The sequence below is a fragment of the Panthera leo genome, chromosome E1, assembly GCF_018350215.1.
Source record: "Panthera leo isolate Ple1 chromosome E1, P.leo_Ple1_pat1.1, whole genome shotgun sequence".
In the NCBI taxonomy this organism is placed as follows: Eukaryota; Metazoa; Chordata; class Mammalia; order Carnivora; family Felidae; genus Panthera; species Panthera leo.
The window spans coordinates 9636343-9655653 of NC_056692.1; the positions used below are offsets into that span (position 1 = coordinate 9636343).

Sequence of the window (19311 nt, forward strand, 5' to 3'; positions counted from 1 at the left end):
CTCTGCTTACATCTTAGGTATTTCTCCTTTGAACTCCGCCTAGACAGGATGAAAGGCACCAGGCCTCACTCATCAGTGTTCCTGAGACCTCTGGCACACATCCACATTATTTTCCAAAGCTTTTCCTGTGAAGCATGAAGATTCTCCTTTATAAAGATTTAGAACTCACATAGTACTTCTTAAATGAGCACTGATTTCCTATCCTACTTATCCAGAGGCCACTTCTCCACTCCTAGATCTTTCCCCTTCTTAAAACCCAGCTACCTGATCACCTTTACATGCTTTAAAAACACTGTCTCCTGGACTAGCCACGGAGACACTCCCATGCCAACCCCCTTATCATTCAACTATGTCTAATTTCCTGGTTTGTTGATACTTCCATCCAAAAATGGTTTCTTCCAAGTATATTATCCCCAAAAGCTTTTACATTACTCCCTCCTCTTCTAGAAAGAGCTAAACTAAAGTTCTAATGGTAACTTCCCTTCCCAGTTCAGGCAGGAACAGAACGCTCGATTAGCTTTGTCACAGTGCAGCCAGAGGCGTGAGGGCTATATGTCCCACTCAAGAGGCTACTGGAGACAGCAGGGCAAAACTTGGAAAAGACTAAAGATTTCAAAGATGAGGGAGGGAACGCTTTGAGTGTAACACCCAGTGTTTTTCAGACCCAAATGACTGGAAGGTAAATGAAAATTATATAACATCCTGGGGTTAAAGTTATCTGCCTACAGCCCAACTCCCTGGTGGCTGCCACACCTAGATTCTGACTATACTTACCTATTTTGAGCAGCATAGATACTGGCCAACTTCAGAGAGATTTCAATTATCGCATTGTCTTCCTGTTGGGAGAAAGAAAAATGAAGAAAATTCACAAGTTAAATTTCCTCATGGATTATTTCTGATCAACGTCTAGACTGCCTTTGGCCTGAAAACCATAGCTTTTATCCTTTTGGAGGAATTAGGCAACAGAATTCCTCAGCAACCATGTTTCTGCATGAGTGAAAGACTGGTAGTTTCTATACAGGTCCAAGGGGGAAAAAAATAATCCACCTTTTTTTTTTCACCAAAGCACATGTTGGTGGCTGGGTAGAGTTTCCAGGAAGCAAAACTATTTTGAAATCTGCTTCAGCTGGGGCCCAATCCCAGGCAATGTTCTTACCTGTTGCATGCCCCCTCCAAGCAGGTAACTCATGGTTGCTTTAAAAAGTTTTTCCGCCTAAAAGCATAAGGAAAAGATTTTTCTTTTACTTGGGCCCCACTATCTATATGACACTGGATTCTAAGTACTAGTCTGATGTGTCACCCCTTGTAAAACACAACACACACACACACACACACACACACACACAGAAAAATATCCTTGTGATGGGAAAACAGACAAGAATACCAAGACCCCACATCCTCTGGGCACCTTAAAAACTATTCTGTGATGAGCAGAAACAAACTACAGAAATTAACCTTTCGTCCAAACCTCCTGTGGCAGAGACTGCAACCTGTCCCCTAATTATTCACTCCCCCACTTTTTTAGTTATAGAATCTTCTCTGTTTTAACAGGTCAGCCTCCTTTGTGCCTAGGTGCAGTCATATGATGAAGTTTTGGCCAAGAGATGCAGGTAGAAGGAATAGAAACAGTTTCTAAATTCTATTTTATAAGGAAGCTGCCTGCCGCTTCCCTCTTCTTTCTTCCTGGCAGCTGGAGGTGAGCCAGCTCACCTATGCAGATGAGAACACATCTTAGAAGGAACCCAGGGGCAACTGGGTGGCTCAGTTGGTTGAGCACCTGATTCTTGATTTTGGCTCAGGTCATGGTCTCACTGTTGATGCGTTCAAGCGCTGTGCCAGGCTCGGCGCTGACAGGGCAGATTCTCTCTGTCCCTCCCCTGCTTATGTGCATGCTCTCTTTCAAAATAAATAAACAAATAAGAACCCAGGCTTGTGGATCACTTCATGGAGAAGAGGTACCCACCCTTCTTTAGTGTAGCTACCTATGGAACAATGCTTTAAAAAGAAATACACCTTCTTGTTTGAGTCACTCCATTTTGGGGCCTATTTGTTATAGCAACTTCACCTGCACCCTTACTAACAGAGGTCCCTTGAAGCTAGTCCTTCACAAATTCAAAATATTACAAAGTGATTTACTTACTTACATTTTCAAGTTGACCCCGTATAAATGCCAAGTTGGCCATCTGAAAGCAAATTACAAATTGTTTTCAGTTTAGAGCACTGTGTTCTACTTATTTCAAAACCTTTCAGCTAATGACTCCCTTTTGCTTTCACACTCTAAATTAAAAAACAGTTCAAAGAGAAAGGTTTGTCACTAATCTGCTAACATCAAAGTATAGCAATAGTGTGAGTGCAAATAGCTGCCCAATCTTTGTTGATGACAAACTAAATCTAGATCCATTCATCAATGAAGAAACAAATACTAATATTTAATCTTCGGTCTAGGATTTAGACTTCGTATAAGTGACACCCCAAGGGTAATAACATTTGAAACCGAAAGAAAACTTAGTAAAAACAAAAACCAAAGAGCTTTACAACATCCTGAAGGGCAGGAGTGTAAATCAGGCCAGCTAGCAACCCTTCTCTTGGATCCGCCCTTCGTCGTCAGTGGCTCAGACTGGTTAGAAGAGTTACCAAATCATAAGTGTAAGTGATGGCCTTCCTGTTATCGCTCTGATAGGCAAGACGAAGAGCGTCATGTAAAATTAGCTCAGCCTCTTCTGGCTCATCTTTCATGATGCTCAACTGAAAAGAGAAAACAAAGAAAATAACAGAAAATGAAAGGTAAAGAAGGCAGATGTACGCACTACCAGACAGAAGTGGATATGGCTATACGTCCCAACACACAGGAGAAAGCTAGTCATTCAATTCGCCAAATATTTATTGAACTCCAGCTACACACCAGGATGTATATCTACAATGGTGACAGCGGTCAGCTTCTCTTGCAGCTATGTGCAGCTACACGACAAAGATTTGGCCAACAGATGCAGACAGCAGGAATGTGAGCAATTTTATAAGGAATGTCATCATATTTTATAAGGAAGCTGCTGGCCCTACATCTTTTTCTTCTCTTCCTACAGGCTGGAAGCCACTTGTGGAACCAATAAGCTTAATTACAACTAATGATAAAAACTACGAAGAATAGTAAAGGGAAGGAACAGTAAGCGGTCTCCTCTAAATGAGAGCCAGAGAAGCCTTCCAAGGAAGCGACAGTTAAACTGAGGCAGGAAGGAGTCAACCAGGAATCATGGGGAAAAGTTACGGGGGAAAATGACCCACAGAGCAGGGGATGAACAAAGGCTCTAGAGGCTGAAGAGAATGGTCTTCAAGAACCATTCAAGAAACGAAAGGAAACAGATGTGAAGGGAAAAGGATGAGCCAGGGGATTATTGCCAAATTGGTGGGAAGGCAGGGTGGCATAGGTCATGCAAGGTCTTGCAGGCCATGGTAAGGAGCTTGGATTTCATCACGAATGCAGTGGGAAGTCACTCAAAAGAGGTAATATGACCCAGTTTACATTTTTTAAACAAGGTATTCTGACTGCTGCATGGAGAGCAGACTGCAAGGGAGAGGCGGGCAACAGGGCGGGCAAAACTACCGGACGGCAGACTGTGGCAATGAGGCCAGCGTGATACCAGAGGAGATAGAGAAAAGGGACAGATTTCAGAAATATTTTAGATTTCGGGGGCAACAGGATTTGCAGCTGGGCTGTAAGTGTACCAAGGGGCGGTGGTAAGGTACTGTGAGTTTTAACAATGACGAGGTTTCCAGGCTGAAAAACAGGGTAGGTGTGAGCAAAGAGAAGACGGTGAAGGACTGTGCAAGGGAGGCCACTAGGATCAAGAGTCTAGCTCCGGGCACGTTAAGTCTGAGAGGTAGGTGAGCCTTCAAAGTGGAGACGGGATGTCGGTAGCACACTGCGGTACACGAATACAAATTCAGACGTCGTGAGCCTCGAGGCGGTAGGGAGCCCAATGGTGGAGAGGAGCTAACCTGAGGAGAAAACAGGAAGGAATGTGGAGAAACGGAAGACATGAGAAAGATCGGGACCAAACCGTGCACACCGAACACTGAGGTGCGTTTTCAGGACGCTACATACGTGCGCAATTCTCTATGCCAGTCCTTTCGGCCTGGCTGGCTCCCTGATAAAAAAAACAAAAAAACAAACAAACAAACAAACAAAAAAAAACAACTACAAAAACATTTCCGCTAATTTTGCTTGGATAAAAGCGCGATGCCTCTGGTGCCATCTCCATCTGCACCGGAGACTGCAGCGGTCTGACAAGCCTGGACGGACGCCAACCCCGCCCCCCACTCCCAGCCATGACCCATCGAATTCCGGGCAATTCTACCCTCGGAGCCTCCATCCGGCCTGCGGGAGTCGGAGCGCGCACCGCGCACCCACAAAGCCAACAACAGGCCTCGTTCACAAAGGCCGCCTCACCTTGGCTCGCTTCAGCAGCTGAATGATCTCGGCCTCGGTCTCGTCCACCGCGCCCTCGGCGGCGGCCCCGCCCGCTCCCTGCCGCTCCTCCTCCTCCTCCTCTGCCGCAGCGGGCCTCGAGAACCAGGCGAGCGCTGCAGGAAGGGGCTCTGAGGTCACCGGGCCCGGCCTGCGCCCCGGTCCCCGCCCGGCCGGCCCCGCCCGGCCCGCGCCCCTCACCTGCCAGCAGCGGCAGCAGGCCCGGGCCCCGGCCGCGCGGCGGGACTCGGGATGCCGGCACCCCCACCTCAGGCGCGCGGCCTCCTGCCGGCCCCAGGAGCAGGCGCGCCGAGCAGTCCCGGCACCGCCGCCCCGCGGCCCGCAGGAGGCCTCGGCCCAGACTCGGGCTCAGCAGCCGGTACATGCTCGCGCGGCGTCCTCGGCGCACTGCAGGCCAAGCCGGACCCAGGCCGTCCCGCCCCCAGTGCCGAGCGCCCGTCGGATTGGCCCGACCGTGAGGCAGGAGGAGGCGTCGTCGTGGCCGCCCGCATGCGCGTGACGCACGCCGACGTCACTGCGCCTCGCCCCGCCCCCGGCCGGCGGCGGGAATCTTCCCCGGACGCTTTCCTGACGGAGCGTCGCGCCTTCTGGGCTCTCCTAGGAGGCCATAGTTTATGACGCCATGGCCGCCGCCTTGGCTGGACTCACGTTGCCCGCTGTCGTGGAGGAGCTCCTGAGTGAGATGGCCGCGGCGGTGCAGGAGAACGCGCGAAGTACGGGCCGGAGGGCGTGCGTAGCTGCGTTGCGGGCGGTGGACCTGGCAGGACGGGGCGGGGAGGCGAGAGGCGGAGTTCCCTGGGCCTGCGGGGCGCCGGGTTGGGGCCCCGCCCCCGCCCCCGCGCTCCATGCCCTGGTCTCTGGGTTCTTTATTCCGTCTGGTTCTATTACCAAGCCCCAGTTCGTAAAAGATAAATAGAAAAGAAAGGAAGGAAAAGAAGATCTAAATTTGTTCAGGGAGCAGCGCAGTGGTTCCCTGCAGGCCAGGGGGGCTGTAGGAACAGAAGTGCTGAGCGCTGTCCCGAAACCCTTCACAAGGGGCATCGGGCTGGGACAGCGGAGGGCACGGGAGTCTGCAGGGACGTTCGGAAAGGTGGGGTTCTGAATTACTCAACTTGCCTGTGGTATCCCCGCCCCTAAAATCTTAAATTAATTTTAAAGTTAATCCTCTTGTACCCTGCGTGCACCAAATATTTTAGAGCCACAAAACCCAAATGCATACGCAATAACTGGAATTAATCGGGGTCTTGTGAAAGCACCTTTTATTTCTCTGACCAGCAGAGGATGCTCTGTGACTATGCTTACCAAATCACCGAGGTGATCTCAAGATGTGTTCTCAGCATAGTAGTATTAAGACGATAATTCTAATGAAAATGCATTGACAAATTAGAATTATTTAACCAGTGTAAAAAGAGTCACTTAATAGTAGTTCAGGACTCAAAACTGCCACTGCTTATTCACTTGGGTGGCTTTTGTTTTATTTTTTTTTATTTTTTATTTATTTTTTTTAACGTTTATTTATTTTTTGAGATAGAGACAGAGCATGAATGGGGGAGGGGCAGAGAGAGAGGGAGACACAGAATCTGAAGCAGGCTCCAGGCTCTGAGCCATCAGCCCAGAGCCCGACGCGGGGCTCGAACTCACGGACCTCGAGATCGTGACCTGAGCTGAAGTCGGACGCTCAACCGACTGCGCCACCCAGGCGCCCCGGGTGGCTTTTGTTTTAAAAGGACTGCACTTTTGGGGCGCCTGTGTGGCTCATTTGGTGAAGCATGGGATTCTTGATTTTGGCTAGGGTTGATTTCCTGGTTTTGTGAGATCAAGCCCAGAGTCAGGCTCTGCGTTGACAGTGTGGAGCCTGCTTGGGATTGTCTCTCTCCTGTCCGCCCCTCCCGCCTCAAATTAAATAAACTTAAAAAAAAAAAAAAAAAAGGATTGGACTCCGAAAGGGTTTGTCTTGAGTTCCTGCTTTTAAAGGGTTGAGAAAAGTAAGCTGTGCTAACACAAACATAGTATATTCCCTTAAAAGGTTAGGCCAGCCAGGTATTCAAACATGTTCAAATCCCCCCAAAAAATGGGGAGAAAAACCAATCTGTTAGCTCAAACAGTGGTTGCAAAAAGCGGGTCTGTCTGAATGGGTTAATCTATACACAGTGACACTCTTGGAGAAGGCCCAATAGGTGCCCCTGATGCTCATGGCTGAGACCGAGGACCCACTGCCATTGATTCATGTTTATTTCCAGCAGAACCTTTTTCTGCTATTTCAAAATATTTGTCCCAGATAGTAATACACTCTTCCTGATCTGTATCCTTCAATGATAATTTTTTTGGATCAAGATTTGAGTTTACACTTGTATGATGATGGGATATGTATCACATTTGGGCCAGTAGGAAGCTATTATTTGTCCTTTCCTGTGTAACTTTTTGTTTTCCTTGGAATTACAGCTGTTTTTCTATGTATTTATCCCCAGTTCAACCTCAAACTCTTTACCATTGTTCTAAATGTCTGCTCAAGATGTTCAGATAAGTGAGATGTTCTATCAATTTCATTTTCCTATAGAAATCTCTCCTAGAGCTTAGAGTTGATCGAACATGAGCTGACTGCTCTCCTGGATATCTCCTGAGATCTTCCTTCACCATTTTTATCCTAGGAATTCTCTTACCTATGTTGAGCTGTGTGTGTAGTGTATCTACAATGTTCTTTTTCTGGGTTTACTATCTTATAGAGCACATACACTAGTAGCTTCGTGAAGAAGAACACATGAGGTGTACTTTTTGAACCCTTACATGTCTGAAAAGTTTTTTTTTCTTTTTTTTTTTAATGTTTATTTATTTTTGAGAGAGACAGAGCACACGTGGGGGAGGGGCAGAGAGAGGAGACATAGAATCCGAAGCAGGCTCCAGGCGCTGAGCTGTCAGCACAGAGCTCGAACTCCTGAACTGTGAAATCATAACCTGAGCTGAAATCAGAGTCGGACACTTGACTGAGCCACCTAGGAGCCCCTAAAATTTACTTTAAGAGAGTCTTTATTACTTTAGCCCCCCCCCCCCCCCCCCCCCCCCGCTTCATCCCTACCTGTAAAACTACCCAGTGCTACTAATTTCTGAGGATTTTAGGGGGAAGAGGGTACGTTATTGTTTGGTTTTCTCCATTGCTAGCTTCGGATTCAGTTTCCTCAGGTCTTGTGAATTATTTTCCAGTGTATCTTAGCAGTTGTCTCTCCCTGTCCTTTCATCCCTGGGAGTTTATGTTTAAAAAAAAAAAAAAAAAAAAAAAAATCCTTGTGTTATTGTTTATTGGGGTGTTTGGAAGAAGTAAAATTAGATGCATAGACTTAATCACCATCTTACACAAAAACCTTTTTGGTTACAGTCTTTTAAAGGTTTTTGCGCCTGTGGGGTCACTGGTTTAACATGATTAACTCTCTTTCCATTCTTGTTTTACAGTTCCTGATGAGCATTTATCATTGTAAGTATGTATCCTGTTGTAATTTTTTTTTTTAAAAACCATTTTTTTTTAAGTTTATTTAATTTGACAGAAAGAATGTGTGCATGAGCAGGGGAGGAGCAGAGAGAGGGAGAGAGAGAATCCCTAGCAGGCTCTGCACTGTCAGCCCAGAGTCCGACGCAGGGCTTGATCTCACAAATTGAGATCGTGACCTGAGCCAAATCGAGAGTCGGATACTCAACCGACTAAGCCACCCAGGCACCCCCATTAATGTTTTAAAAGTCAGATCCTTTCAACATCAACTATTGACTTTTAAAAATACCCTTACTAAACTGAGAACAATGTTTTCTTGACAGGATTGTTAAAAATCTGTCCAATAGCCAATACCACATTTGACAGTACAGGGCATTCTTGTGTTGTCTTATTTGTCATTTTTGTTTAACATTGTTCTAGAAGTTGTAGCTGTTAGCCTAACACCTGAAAAAGAAATTAGAGGCATACCTATTTGTAAGAAAAGACAGCTATCATTATTTGTAGATGATACAACTTTTTAAAAACCAAGAGAATAAAGTTTTTGTATTACAGAAATTAAAAATTGTTTTCCTTCACGTACAAAGTTCAAAAATATAACTATTTTCAAATAGCAACAAAAAGGTGAAAGCTACCTAGGAATAAGTGACATTTAATTGTATACGCATATGTACACATTTATTTAGAGAGAATGAGAGAGAGTGGGGGGGGGCGGTGCACAGGGAGAGGGAGAGAGAGAGAATCTAAAGCAGGCTCCATGCCTAATGCAGAGCCTGATGCAGGGTTCAGTCTCACAACCATGAGATCATGATCTGAGCTGAAATCAAGAGTCGGACTCTTAACCAACCGAGCCACCCAGGCACCCCAGTATGCTTATATTTTAAAGGTCTAGAAAGATATATACCAACCTGTACCAGTGGCTTTCTTAGAGGAAAGAAAAGAGATAGAATTTAGGTTTAGAAAAGGTTTTAACATTTTCTCTATTAAATTTTTTACAGAGATTATGTATTAGAAAAAAATTACTTTTAAAACAAAATAGGGAAATAATAAAAATGTAAATTAGCCAAAAATTTTGGGGAAAAGGGTTAATATTACTAGTGATCATAAATATGCAAATTAAAATAATGACACAACTTTCCATCTATAAAACTGGCTACCACAGAAAAGATGCTGGTAAGAATGTCCTAGATGTTGGCAACAGCATGGAGAAAAGGGTAATTGATACCCTGCTGGTAGGAGTGTAAATTGGAAAGTAATCTGGCAACAGGTTATAAGAGCTTTAAAACATACATATTCTTTGGCTTACAAATTCCACTGAAAAGAATGTATCCCAAGGAGGTAATCATGAATGTTCATAAAGATTTTACAGTGAGCATATTCACCCAGTATTGCTTATAGTAGCAAAAGCAAAAACAAAAAACCACCTGGAAACAATCTAGTTATTCACATTAGATTTAATAAACCCTAATTATCCAAAAATGGAGTTTGGGGAAAAGTAAAGTAATTCATCTTTATAATGGAATTCTTTGTAACTATTAAGAGTGATATAAAAAATACTGCATTGAAGAGGTATTCACAATAAAGTTACAAAAGCAGGTTTAAAAATTCTTGTTTATTTTTAAAGTTAACTGTGATTAATAAAGTTATGACCAAATTTTATTTATTTTTCTTTGTCCATAGATAATCTTCATATGTTTAATGTAAAAAATTTAAAACTCTTCCCATTCAAATGGTTTGTTGTGTAAAGAGACTGGTTTGTTGGGAAATTAAGAAGTTGAACATGTTAATTTTGAATACTTAGTAGCTCTGTCTTTATGTTTTGTGTCAGATCTTATGAGTTCTTTAAAACATTAACTTTCCCATTTTAGTTCAACCAGGCCACTTTATTTTCCAGTTTATAAAAGTAACTCCTACCCGTAAAAAAATGTTATTGGAAAATAAAACATGAAAAATGTCAACAATCATACCACCCAGTGATAATCACTGTTACAGTTGGGTTTATTGCCTTTTTATTTAAATTAAATGTTTTATTTTGAGATAATTGTGAATTTTATTAAGAAAAAAATTTTTAGCATGATTGAGAGTTTCTAAATAACCAATTTTGTGCCCAGCCTTTCTCACTTAACACAAGAATTTTTTCACATACCAAATTTTTTTCTGATAGATCATTTAACAGATGGTTAGCCTTTACTACTAATGCAAAAAATAACAAATTAACACCCACCAAAGGGGTTATGAAGAACTGACAAGGGGGGCACCTGGGGGGCTCAGTTGGTTAAGCGTCCGACTTCAGTTCAGGTCATGATCTCACGGTTTGCGGGTTCACAGATTCTGTGTCTCCCTCTCTCTCTGCCCCTCCCCCACTCACACTCTGTCTCAAAGATAAATAAAATTTTTTTTTAAAAAAAGAAAGAAAAACTCTGACAATACTGGTATTGGTTAGGATGTGGGAAAATAGAACTCTTAAACAATGCTAGTGGGGCTGCGCTGTTTCCACTGTGGAAAACTATTGGCAACACCTATTAAAGTTGAAAAATGCACACATCCTAAGGCTCAGCAATTCTACTTATATAACCAGGAAGAACTAAGGGACATATACAGGGATAATTGAGTATTATTTATAATGTGAAATAGAAATGATCAGAATGCCTGTCAATAGGGTACTTAAAAAAACAAGATGCATGTACATACAATGGTATATTATTCAAAAGTTAAATTAAAAAATATATATTGAGGTGCCTGGCTGGCTCAGGTGGTAGAGCGTGCAACTCTTGATCTCGGGGTTGTGAGTTCAAGCCCCACAATGGGTATAGAGATCACTTAAAAATAAAACCTTGGGGTGCCTAGATGGCTCAGCTGGTTAAGCGTCTTGACTCTTGATTTCAGCTCAGGTTATGATCTCACAGTTCATGAGCTTGAGCCCCGCATCGGGCTCTGCTCTGACAGCATGGAGCCTGCTTGGGATTCTCTCTCTCTCTCCCTCTCTCTCTGCCCCTACCCTGCTCATGCTCTTTCTTTCAAAATAAATAAACTTTTAAGTAAAATAAAGTAAAATCTTAATAGATATAGATACATGAATAGATACATAGATACATGAATATACATATATATAATATGCATCATTTTTAAAAGCACATTGAAAAAAAAAACAGGTTGCCAAAAATGCCTACAATATATCTTTTATGTTTTAAAACTTATAAGACGTCCTGAAAACATTATTACACTATATGTTAACTGACCTGGATTTAAATAAAAATAAAAAAAACCTTTTTTTGTTTTAATCTTTATTTTTGAGAGAGAGACAGAATGCAAGCAGGGGAGGAACAGAAAGAGAGGGAGACACAGAATGTGAAGCAGGCTCCAGGCTCCAAGCTGTCAGCGCAGAGCCCGATGCAGGGCTTGAACCCACAGACTGCGAGATCATGACCTGAGCCGAAATCGAACGCTCAACCAACTGAGCCACCCAGGCACCTCTGGATTTAAATAAAATTAAAAAAAAATAGTAATGAAAAAACTTACAATACCACATGTATATATATGTATACGTATGTATATGCGTGTGTGTGCGAAGTATACGTATTCAATGTACTAAGTATAATAAAATATAAAAACGTTAACAGGAAGGAAACCAACCAATGCATGCAGTTGCCTCAGGGATGAAAGGAAGTTGGGAATAAGAACAGGAAGCACTATGGAGTATAAACAGGGTTTTATCTGCAAACATGGTAACATTCTGGGGGGTTAATTACATGGGTTTCTCCTATATTGCCTTTTTTTTTTTTTTTTTTTCAAATTAAAATGAAATGAATTGTTTGCAACTGCCAGTTGTGATCCTTTGGGCGAAGTTGCTGAGGTGACAGGCAGTCTAACCTGTAGCCTCTCTGTTTCTCAGGCTGAAGTTCATCTTTGGCCCATCAGCCATTCAGGCCTTGGACCTTGTTGATCGACAGTCCATCACCTTAATCTCATCGCCCAGTGGGAGGCGTGTTTACCAGGTAGAAATCCAGAGGTGGGGATTATCTCAGCAAGAAATCCCTTAGGACAAAATGTTTTTGTGAATCTCAATGGAAACTGATGACCAGCCTTAAATATTTCCTGGATTATAGAAGAACATTTGACCCAGCTTAGTAAAATTAAGTATTAGTAATTAAGATAAGATAAATATGACCTATTAACCCTGCCCAGGAGCAACATACGGAACCAGCAATGATGTGGAGAGGCGGTTTTCTCAAGTCTAAGGGAGTATAGTTGACTTTTCTTTCCCAGGTTTGATAACAAGCACTTTTCCTCAAAAAACTGGGTTGATATTTCCATCTTGTTCATTATCTGTCGCCTACAAGCAAATGCCAGAATATTTTGAGGTCTTTCTATATGCTCAGATTGATCTGTCAGAAGTGATCTTTCAAAACTGTTGTCAGGAAGTATTCATTAAGTATACCAGATGGAGGCAGTCTACTTGGACCTTAGTTTTGCCCTCTGCAATTTAAGATAGGTAGATTTGTAAAGTAATAGCCTCCGAACAGACTCTGAAAGACTCAGATTTCCATGTCTTGTTGCTGTTTCCCACCAAAAACCCAACAAGGTATTTATCGTTCAGGAAACTGAGATGCAGAAGAGTGAATTAACAGTCACATCTGGCAGCTGGGACTTGTAACTGCTGCCCTACAGTGTCTCTTTTTATATATAAATGGGGCCACATTCCATTCCCACTCCTCCGCCCCCCAGTTTAGCTATATGATACCGTGTAAGTGCAGTGAGATTGAGGGAAGGGAAGGTTGTGAATGAAGAACATTGGCATTTTGTGTCTGGCTTGGAAGGAGTAAAAAAGCCATCAGCTCTAGTATGTAATCTAGGTCTTGCTGAAGACCAGGAAGAGACGGGAGTTTTTCAGTGTTTGGATTCTGGTTTATTTATGATGAACTTCTCAGAGCTGAGACCATGTCCGTTAATTCTTAGTGAGAGAATGAGCAAAGCCTGCTTGGTGCCTTTGGTTAGTGAATTAACCCGCCGTTTCACATGGTAGCATAACTTAACCAGTCTGGCAAAATCTTCATTCATTTCTTCATTAAGGAAAATGATGTGATTAATGTTGAGTGCCGCAGTTAGAAATTTCGGGTCGTGTTTACTTAAAAGAGGCTGCCTGTTAGAATTTTGTCGGGGTGAACTTAGCAGATAAAATACCTCAAACAAAATCTTTCAGATTTTAAGTAATGACTAGGTCACAGACCTAGAGGACAGAAGGCTTAACAGATCACAGCTATTAAATGATATTGTGCCTGACGAGGTTTTTCCATTTCTCTGCCTAGTGTGTTTATTGGGGGTTTCTATGTAGCTAAAGTACCCGGAACAAGAAGGGCCTGTGAGTTTTTCCCACATCGTTTAGTTTGACTTTTTGTCTCCGTTCCAGTGTTAGCATTACACCTGACCTGCACCTCTAGTCTTCTCGTTCTGTGATCTGGTCATTACTTAAAGTCTGAAAGATTTTGTTTGAGATATTTTCATTATCGTTGCCTTGTTGTTTCTTCCGAGGTTGCCACGGCTTACTTAACTTCCCTCATTCCCAGCCTGTACCATATCGCATTGCTTTATTCATCGTAAAAATGCTAACTTCCTAGTACTGTGGCCTTCAGCTTGGACTTTGAATTAAATGAAGCTGTAGAAATCTTACGTCCACCCTCAATTTAACCTTAATGGTTTCCTTGTATACTAACATAGTCAGAATTTGGCTTTAGTCAGAGGTTCTCTGACATGATAAAAGTTGAGTCAGACACTATCTTGATATCCTGCTAGTCTCTTTCCATAGGTCAACCTGATACTCGCACTGTCCTCCTCCAGGTACAGTGGTAATTACTGCAAAGTCACCACTACGTTGTTGTCACCTGAGTCGCTTTTCTGTAAACTTTTTTGGTTCAGGTAGGGAGGGGGAGGCATCGGTCAGGAGAGGCTAAGTTATGCTGTGGTTAACAAATTTCAGAGGCTCACGAAAAGAAAGTTTTGTGTCTTGTTGCTGCCTCATATCCACTGAGAGTTCATTGCAGCTCTGCTCCAAAACATCGTCACGCAGGGATCCCAGCTGGTGTGGCAGTCCTTCTCTGGAATATTGTGGATCTCACAGCAGAGAGAAAAGAGGATGTGGTGTGTGCCAATCTTTAATGTTTCTGCTTGGCTACTCACATTTTATTGGCTGAAGCAGGTCACATAGCCAGGGGTATTTAATAGGGCAGGAATGTATAATCTTCTTTCAGAGAGAGGCACCGAACACAGGAAACAATAAATAATACATTTAGCACTATGATGGCTCCTTAAAGGCTTGGAGCAATCATAAAATAAAACTATACTTGTGAATGGATGCCCATCTAGGTGGGTCATACTTCTTAGAACCCAACTGGAACCACAGCAGACGTCCTCCAAGTGAAGTTCATACGAGTCTGCTCTTGGGTCTCAGTATCCTATTTCTCACGTGTTACTTTTTTCTAAAATCTGTCTCCTTCTGGGGATGAACATTCCAGACTATGAGTGGGAGAAGTGGGGCACTTCCTGTAAGAGGAGGTCATTTTTCCATTGAAGGATAAAGCAATTGAATTAGATGATCCCTGAGGTCAATTTCCAGTTCTAATCATTTCTGACTCAGATTTTTACCTTATTATTGGGTTTATTAGTCATCTGATGCTAGATAAGGAAGAAGCAAATTCAAAATTTGCTATCACAACAGTGTTTACTGCCTTGGATGCTTGAACATTTTACTTTTAGTCTCAGCCAGCCTTTGAAAGCGTCAGGCAAGGGAACCCCTGTAGAATTTCTTCCCATCCCTAAGTCACCTGGCATTTATTCAGCATCATCCAGGGTATTCTCATGGATTGGGGGCCCACTAAAAGAAGGGAGCTGAGGAACCATTCAAGTGAGTGTAGAATTCCAGAGGCTTGTGCCTGCTTAAATTTAAATCCAGGGAGAAGAAACATAGGAGATAGATAAAGGAAGAAATCTAAAGTTTTATTCATCGGTAATAGTTGGAGACCTAAGAATTGTTCATGTCACTGCTGGATATTGGGTTTTTCCCCAGGATTAAGTGGAGAACAGTCTGCTTTCTAGCTGCTGTCAGTTTGACAAACGAGCATGACACTTGGAACACTGCTATTCTGTTGAAGCCTTACCTGTTGCTTTATTCTTTGTTGGGGAGAAAGAAGGAAGAATCTTAGGAGTGCTGACTTTTTTTTTTTTTTTCATCCTGGCCTTTTCATTCAGATTGCCATCTTGGAGCCTAAAACTAATTTGAAAGCCCTGTGGCAAATTCCTAAGTGGCATCTCACGGTAAAATAACCTTCAGGATGTTTCTGCTTCCTTGGATACTGATTTTACACTTCCAGTTTGGAAATTAACTCCAGGAGTGAAGCCCTTAACATTTTTGATTTGGGCTCCCTGGTGGTAGAGAGGCCTAAACAAGTGATTTCTCCGACAAGTTTGTCCACCACAGACACATGATAATTTCACTGTACGTCTCCTTTTTGTCCCTTGCCTGCCAACAAGGCGATTTGTTCTTGGACTAGGCCTCTTACCAACCCCTCCTCCTATCTGCGTCCTCTTTCCATCCTGCTAGGTGAATCGGCAGATCCAGGCGTGCCTCTTTCTGAGACCTCCACCCTGAGCAGCTGAGTCATCCCTTTTGCAGGCTTCTTTGCTTTATTTATTCTCCTTGCTCTCAAACGGTTTTCAAGAGGCCTTTCCTACTTTCTCTGGAAGACCTGTATTTCTGCCTCACTGCTTGCTCTTTACCTGTTCCACACTTTGTTTAGGTGTGCGGCGGAAGCTTCAGAAATGTACACACATGTTGTGCAATACCAGAGGCTGAGAAACACCACAATAATGTGTATCTGAGGGGACCTTTCCCGTCCACCTCTTTTCTAGGCAGCCCATGGAGTAGACCCTGTAAATCACTAGGCGGAGGAACAAAATGGCTCATGTGGATGGTTTAACTAGCCTGAAACTCCTATTTCGTGGTCTGAAGTCCTCAAGGACAGAACCTGTACATGGGGAAGTTGAGTTTTCACTTTTGTGTAAGACGTTACCGCAGCCCTTCCCAGTACGGTTTGCAGAGCTGCTCTGAGTCATCAGGCGGATAAATTCAGGGGAGGGAAGCGCTTTTCCAGCGCACCTTTTGAAGTCTGATCCCATCTGTCCTTTTCTTTATAGGTACTTGGAAGTTCTGGTAAAACGTACACTTGTTTGGCTTCTTGTCATTACTGTTCATGTCCTGCGTTTGCCTTCTCCGTGCTGCGGAAGAGTGACAGCCTGCTGGTGAGGATGGGGAAGGCTCTTCCCACTGCAGTCGAATTAGGAGGGAAATTCTTGGCCCCCTTAGCATGGTTTAAGAGTTGTACAAAGTGAGAATTTTTACTACCTGTTGAAGCAAACGGTTTACTGTCCTGGATTTCAGTCCTCTCTTTTGGGTTTACCCTCCCAAAATGCACTGTCATTTTTTACATCTACATTCATTTCCCAATTGTTTATTTAAAAGGTCACAGGTGAAACTTTGGGGAGGGCAACAAGGTAATCTCGAAAGTTGGCACTGGGAAATTAGACGGCCCAACAAAAATAGGAACTAAAGTGACTGCTGGCGACTTTGCATATCCCCAACTCAGCTACGAGGTATTTCTTCCCACTACACCCATAAGACAGCCTGGCACTTAGCCATACTTGATTTTCACCACGGGGCAGGAGAGCACATTGATATTTCTGCCGATGTCACAGGAGCCCAGAGCACCAAGCAGGAGCAAGACATACTCACACAACTCCCTGTTCCACAGGAGAACAGCATTACCCACCTAAAAGCAGGTAGCTATTTTGTCAGTCTTCCCAAGGAAAATTATAGTATCCACTCCATTCTTCCCCTTTCTTTTACACTGTTAACTTTGTAAACATCTTGGGAATGGCGGTGGGAAGTTGGGCATCTCATTGTTGAAAGGCCGCATTTGCAGCTGATGTGCCCTAAGTTTGTTTCACCTGTAAAATGACAGGATTAAATTAGGGCCCCTGCAATATCTAAGCTGTGTGTTCTGTGACATAAGGCGCAGCACTTCCCCACAGGCTGCTGTCTGTGAGGGTTCTGCTCACCACCCTCCCCCGTAGTACAGCACAGTGGTTAAGGGAGCGTAGACTCTGGGCACATGGGTAGAATGGGGATAAGACCTGTCCTCATGGGGTAGCTGACAGATTTAAGTGAGACAGTCTGTGGGAAGCACTGAGCAACACAGTAAGTCAAGGAACGTTCGCCATCGCTGCGAATAGCTTTCTGAAGGCCGGAAGAAAGAGGCAGAGCCAAAGACTGCAATGAGGGGCCTGTCTTGCTTCTCACTGTGGGTGATACACCCTGTGCCAGCTGGGCCTAAACTTTCCCAAAACAACAGGCAAAGTAAAACTTCCTTTATCCCCTCTGATTTCCAGAAAAGAATACATTTGTGTCACCTTTTTCTGCAGTTTTTAGGCAGCAAGTCTTTAATCTGTGTGCCCACTCCTTTCCTACTAAATTTAGTGACAGGTCTTGGTTATCTCGGCCCTGCCGAGTAACAGAAGTGTGTTTTGTATTCCAGTGCAAGCATCTCTTGGCAGTTTATCTTAGCCAGGTGACAGGAACCTGCCGACAGCTGAAGGTCTCTGACAAGCAACTGACAGACATATTATTCGCAGAGAAGAAACAAAAAGCATAAAAGGTATAAATTAAGCATCATTATCTTTCAAAATAGAAGTCCCACCAGGAAACACGTGGTTCACGTGGAAGAGAGGTGAAATAATCTTCTGGAGACTTCTTGTTACTGTCCCTCTTCCCTCCTGGACAAGAGACTGTGAGTTGCAACCCAGGATGTGTGTATGGTTTGAAGTTCTGTACAGTTCTTGTGGAAAATCAGAACCCGCCTGTGAGGCCCTTGGATACATTTCTGAGGTGGAATCAAGCATTTTAGACTCAAACAAACCCTAATGTCTATCACACCCTGTCTGCAATTAGATTAAGTTACTGAAGTACTTAGTAATTTTTAAGAGGTTGGAATGGTAGATGAAACTGGTAAGAAAAAGTTTAGATGAGTTAAGTGTTACTTCTTTTCTTTGGGTCCAGGGAATCACCCTGCAGCAACAAAAGAGCAGAGCAGAGCTATGGCTAAGCAGCAGCAACTATAAAAAGACTCCGGGGTTTTAGTTTCACTGAGCTTCAGCTCCCGGTGGTGTTGCCAAAAAAGCTTACATAAGCTGTATTGTTAGAAAGGTGTATCTGAAGCAAGGAAAGGGCTGGTTTTGTTCTGCGTGCGTTTCTGAGCTTTATAAGAAGCCAAATGAAGGAAGAGACTGAAAGTCATGCCCTGAAGGAAGTAGAGAAACCACTAGGGATTTCCAGTCTGAACAAGAAAACGCAAAAGAGACTCCAAGAGAAGAGTTTTAGAAGGGAGGGAGATGGGACTCGTCTGGACCCCAAGAGAGTGAGGGGTAAGGACAGATGGCAGTGAAGATGAGGCCACCTCAGCCCAGAAGAACTTCCTAAGGAAAGCCATTCATGGCCAGAACGGGAGCCTGGAAGGCCAGGCATGCTCTCTGCGGGGCTTGCACACCTGCAGCGTCCTTGTGCAGATATTACAGCAGTGAACACACAGAGGGGAGAGACTTTACGGCCCAGGAAACACGAGGTGCAGGTGCTGGAGAGCCGTGTGACCGGCTCACAGGCTGTGCAGCGTTCTCTGGTGGCCAGAGCCTTGGGTTCCGTGGAGGCGCAGCACACAAAAGCTGTCAGGACTTTCCTACTTGGGAAGCTTGGGCTGGGTATAAACTTCTCCCTTTAAGCAGTCTTCAGAACAAAGAATAGAAGGTAGATTCAGCACCCTGAGCTTGTTTTTTAAGTTTTATTTTTATTTCATGTCATACACATACACAGTTCTAGGATTTTACTTATTAAAATTTTCACACTTGGGCTCCAGCAACTTGGCCAAACGTCAGCTTGGTAGAGAACTAAAAATCACTGCCTAACTCTAGAAGGGGAAGATGCAGTCTGGAAGAGGAGGGATCCATCCCATTTCTCCAGTTTCTTCCTCTAGGGTATGGCTTTGCAGTATGCGGAGAAGAATGTTAGGAAAATTGTTATCTGATATTCTACTTCAGAACTTATTCGAGTGTCATGTCCCCAAATAAATACAGCAGTTTCTTGACTGAAGAATTAAACTTTTAATTTTCCTGGTCACCTTCCTAGGAATAAGTATGTATTTTTAGTATGTCCAACTTTTGTTTTTCCATTGCTTCTAAATTAAAAAATATTTGTATTACAATAGTTCACAGTGTTTCACAGTAAAATAGTTTCATTTTCTACCAAAAAAGAGGC

General features: G+C 43.4%; 2 protein-coding genes across 2 annotated transcripts in view; one reads left to right on the plus strand and one right to left on the minus strand.

The window, feature by feature from the left end:
• Positions 1-4910, minus strand: part of TTC19 (tetratricopeptide repeat domain 19) — a 45291-nt gene extending 40381 nt beyond the window's left edge. Inside the window, exons 1-6 of the mRNA XM_042917461.1 lie at positions 4664-4910; positions 4445-4578; positions 2635-2745; positions 2145-2183; positions 1157-1213; positions 775-836 (exon numbers count right to left, since the gene is read on the minus strand). Coding sequence (XP_042773395.1) covers positions 775-836; positions 1157-1213; positions 2145-2183; positions 2635-2745; positions 4445-4578; positions 4664-4847 — 587 coding nt within the window. The 5' untranslated portion in view covers positions 4848-4910. The remainder of the gene's footprint in view (positions 1-774; positions 837-1156; positions 1214-2144; positions 2184-2634; positions 2746-4444; positions 4579-4663) is intronic.
• Positions 4911-4992: 82 nt separating this feature from the next.
• ZSWIM7 (zinc finger SWIM-type containing 7) lies at positions 4993-19260 on the plus strand. Its single transcript, XM_042917463.1, has 5 exons — positions 4993-5196; positions 7928-7949; positions 11851-11953; positions 16146-16250; positions 17543-19260. The coding sequence occupies exons 1-5, from the start codon at positions 5106-5108 to the stop codon at positions 17657-17659; spliced, it is 438 nt and encodes a 145-aa protein (XP_042773397.1). The 5' UTR covers positions 4993-5105; the 3' UTR covers positions 17660-19260.
• The last annotated feature ends 51 nt before the right edge of the window (positions 19261-19311 follow it).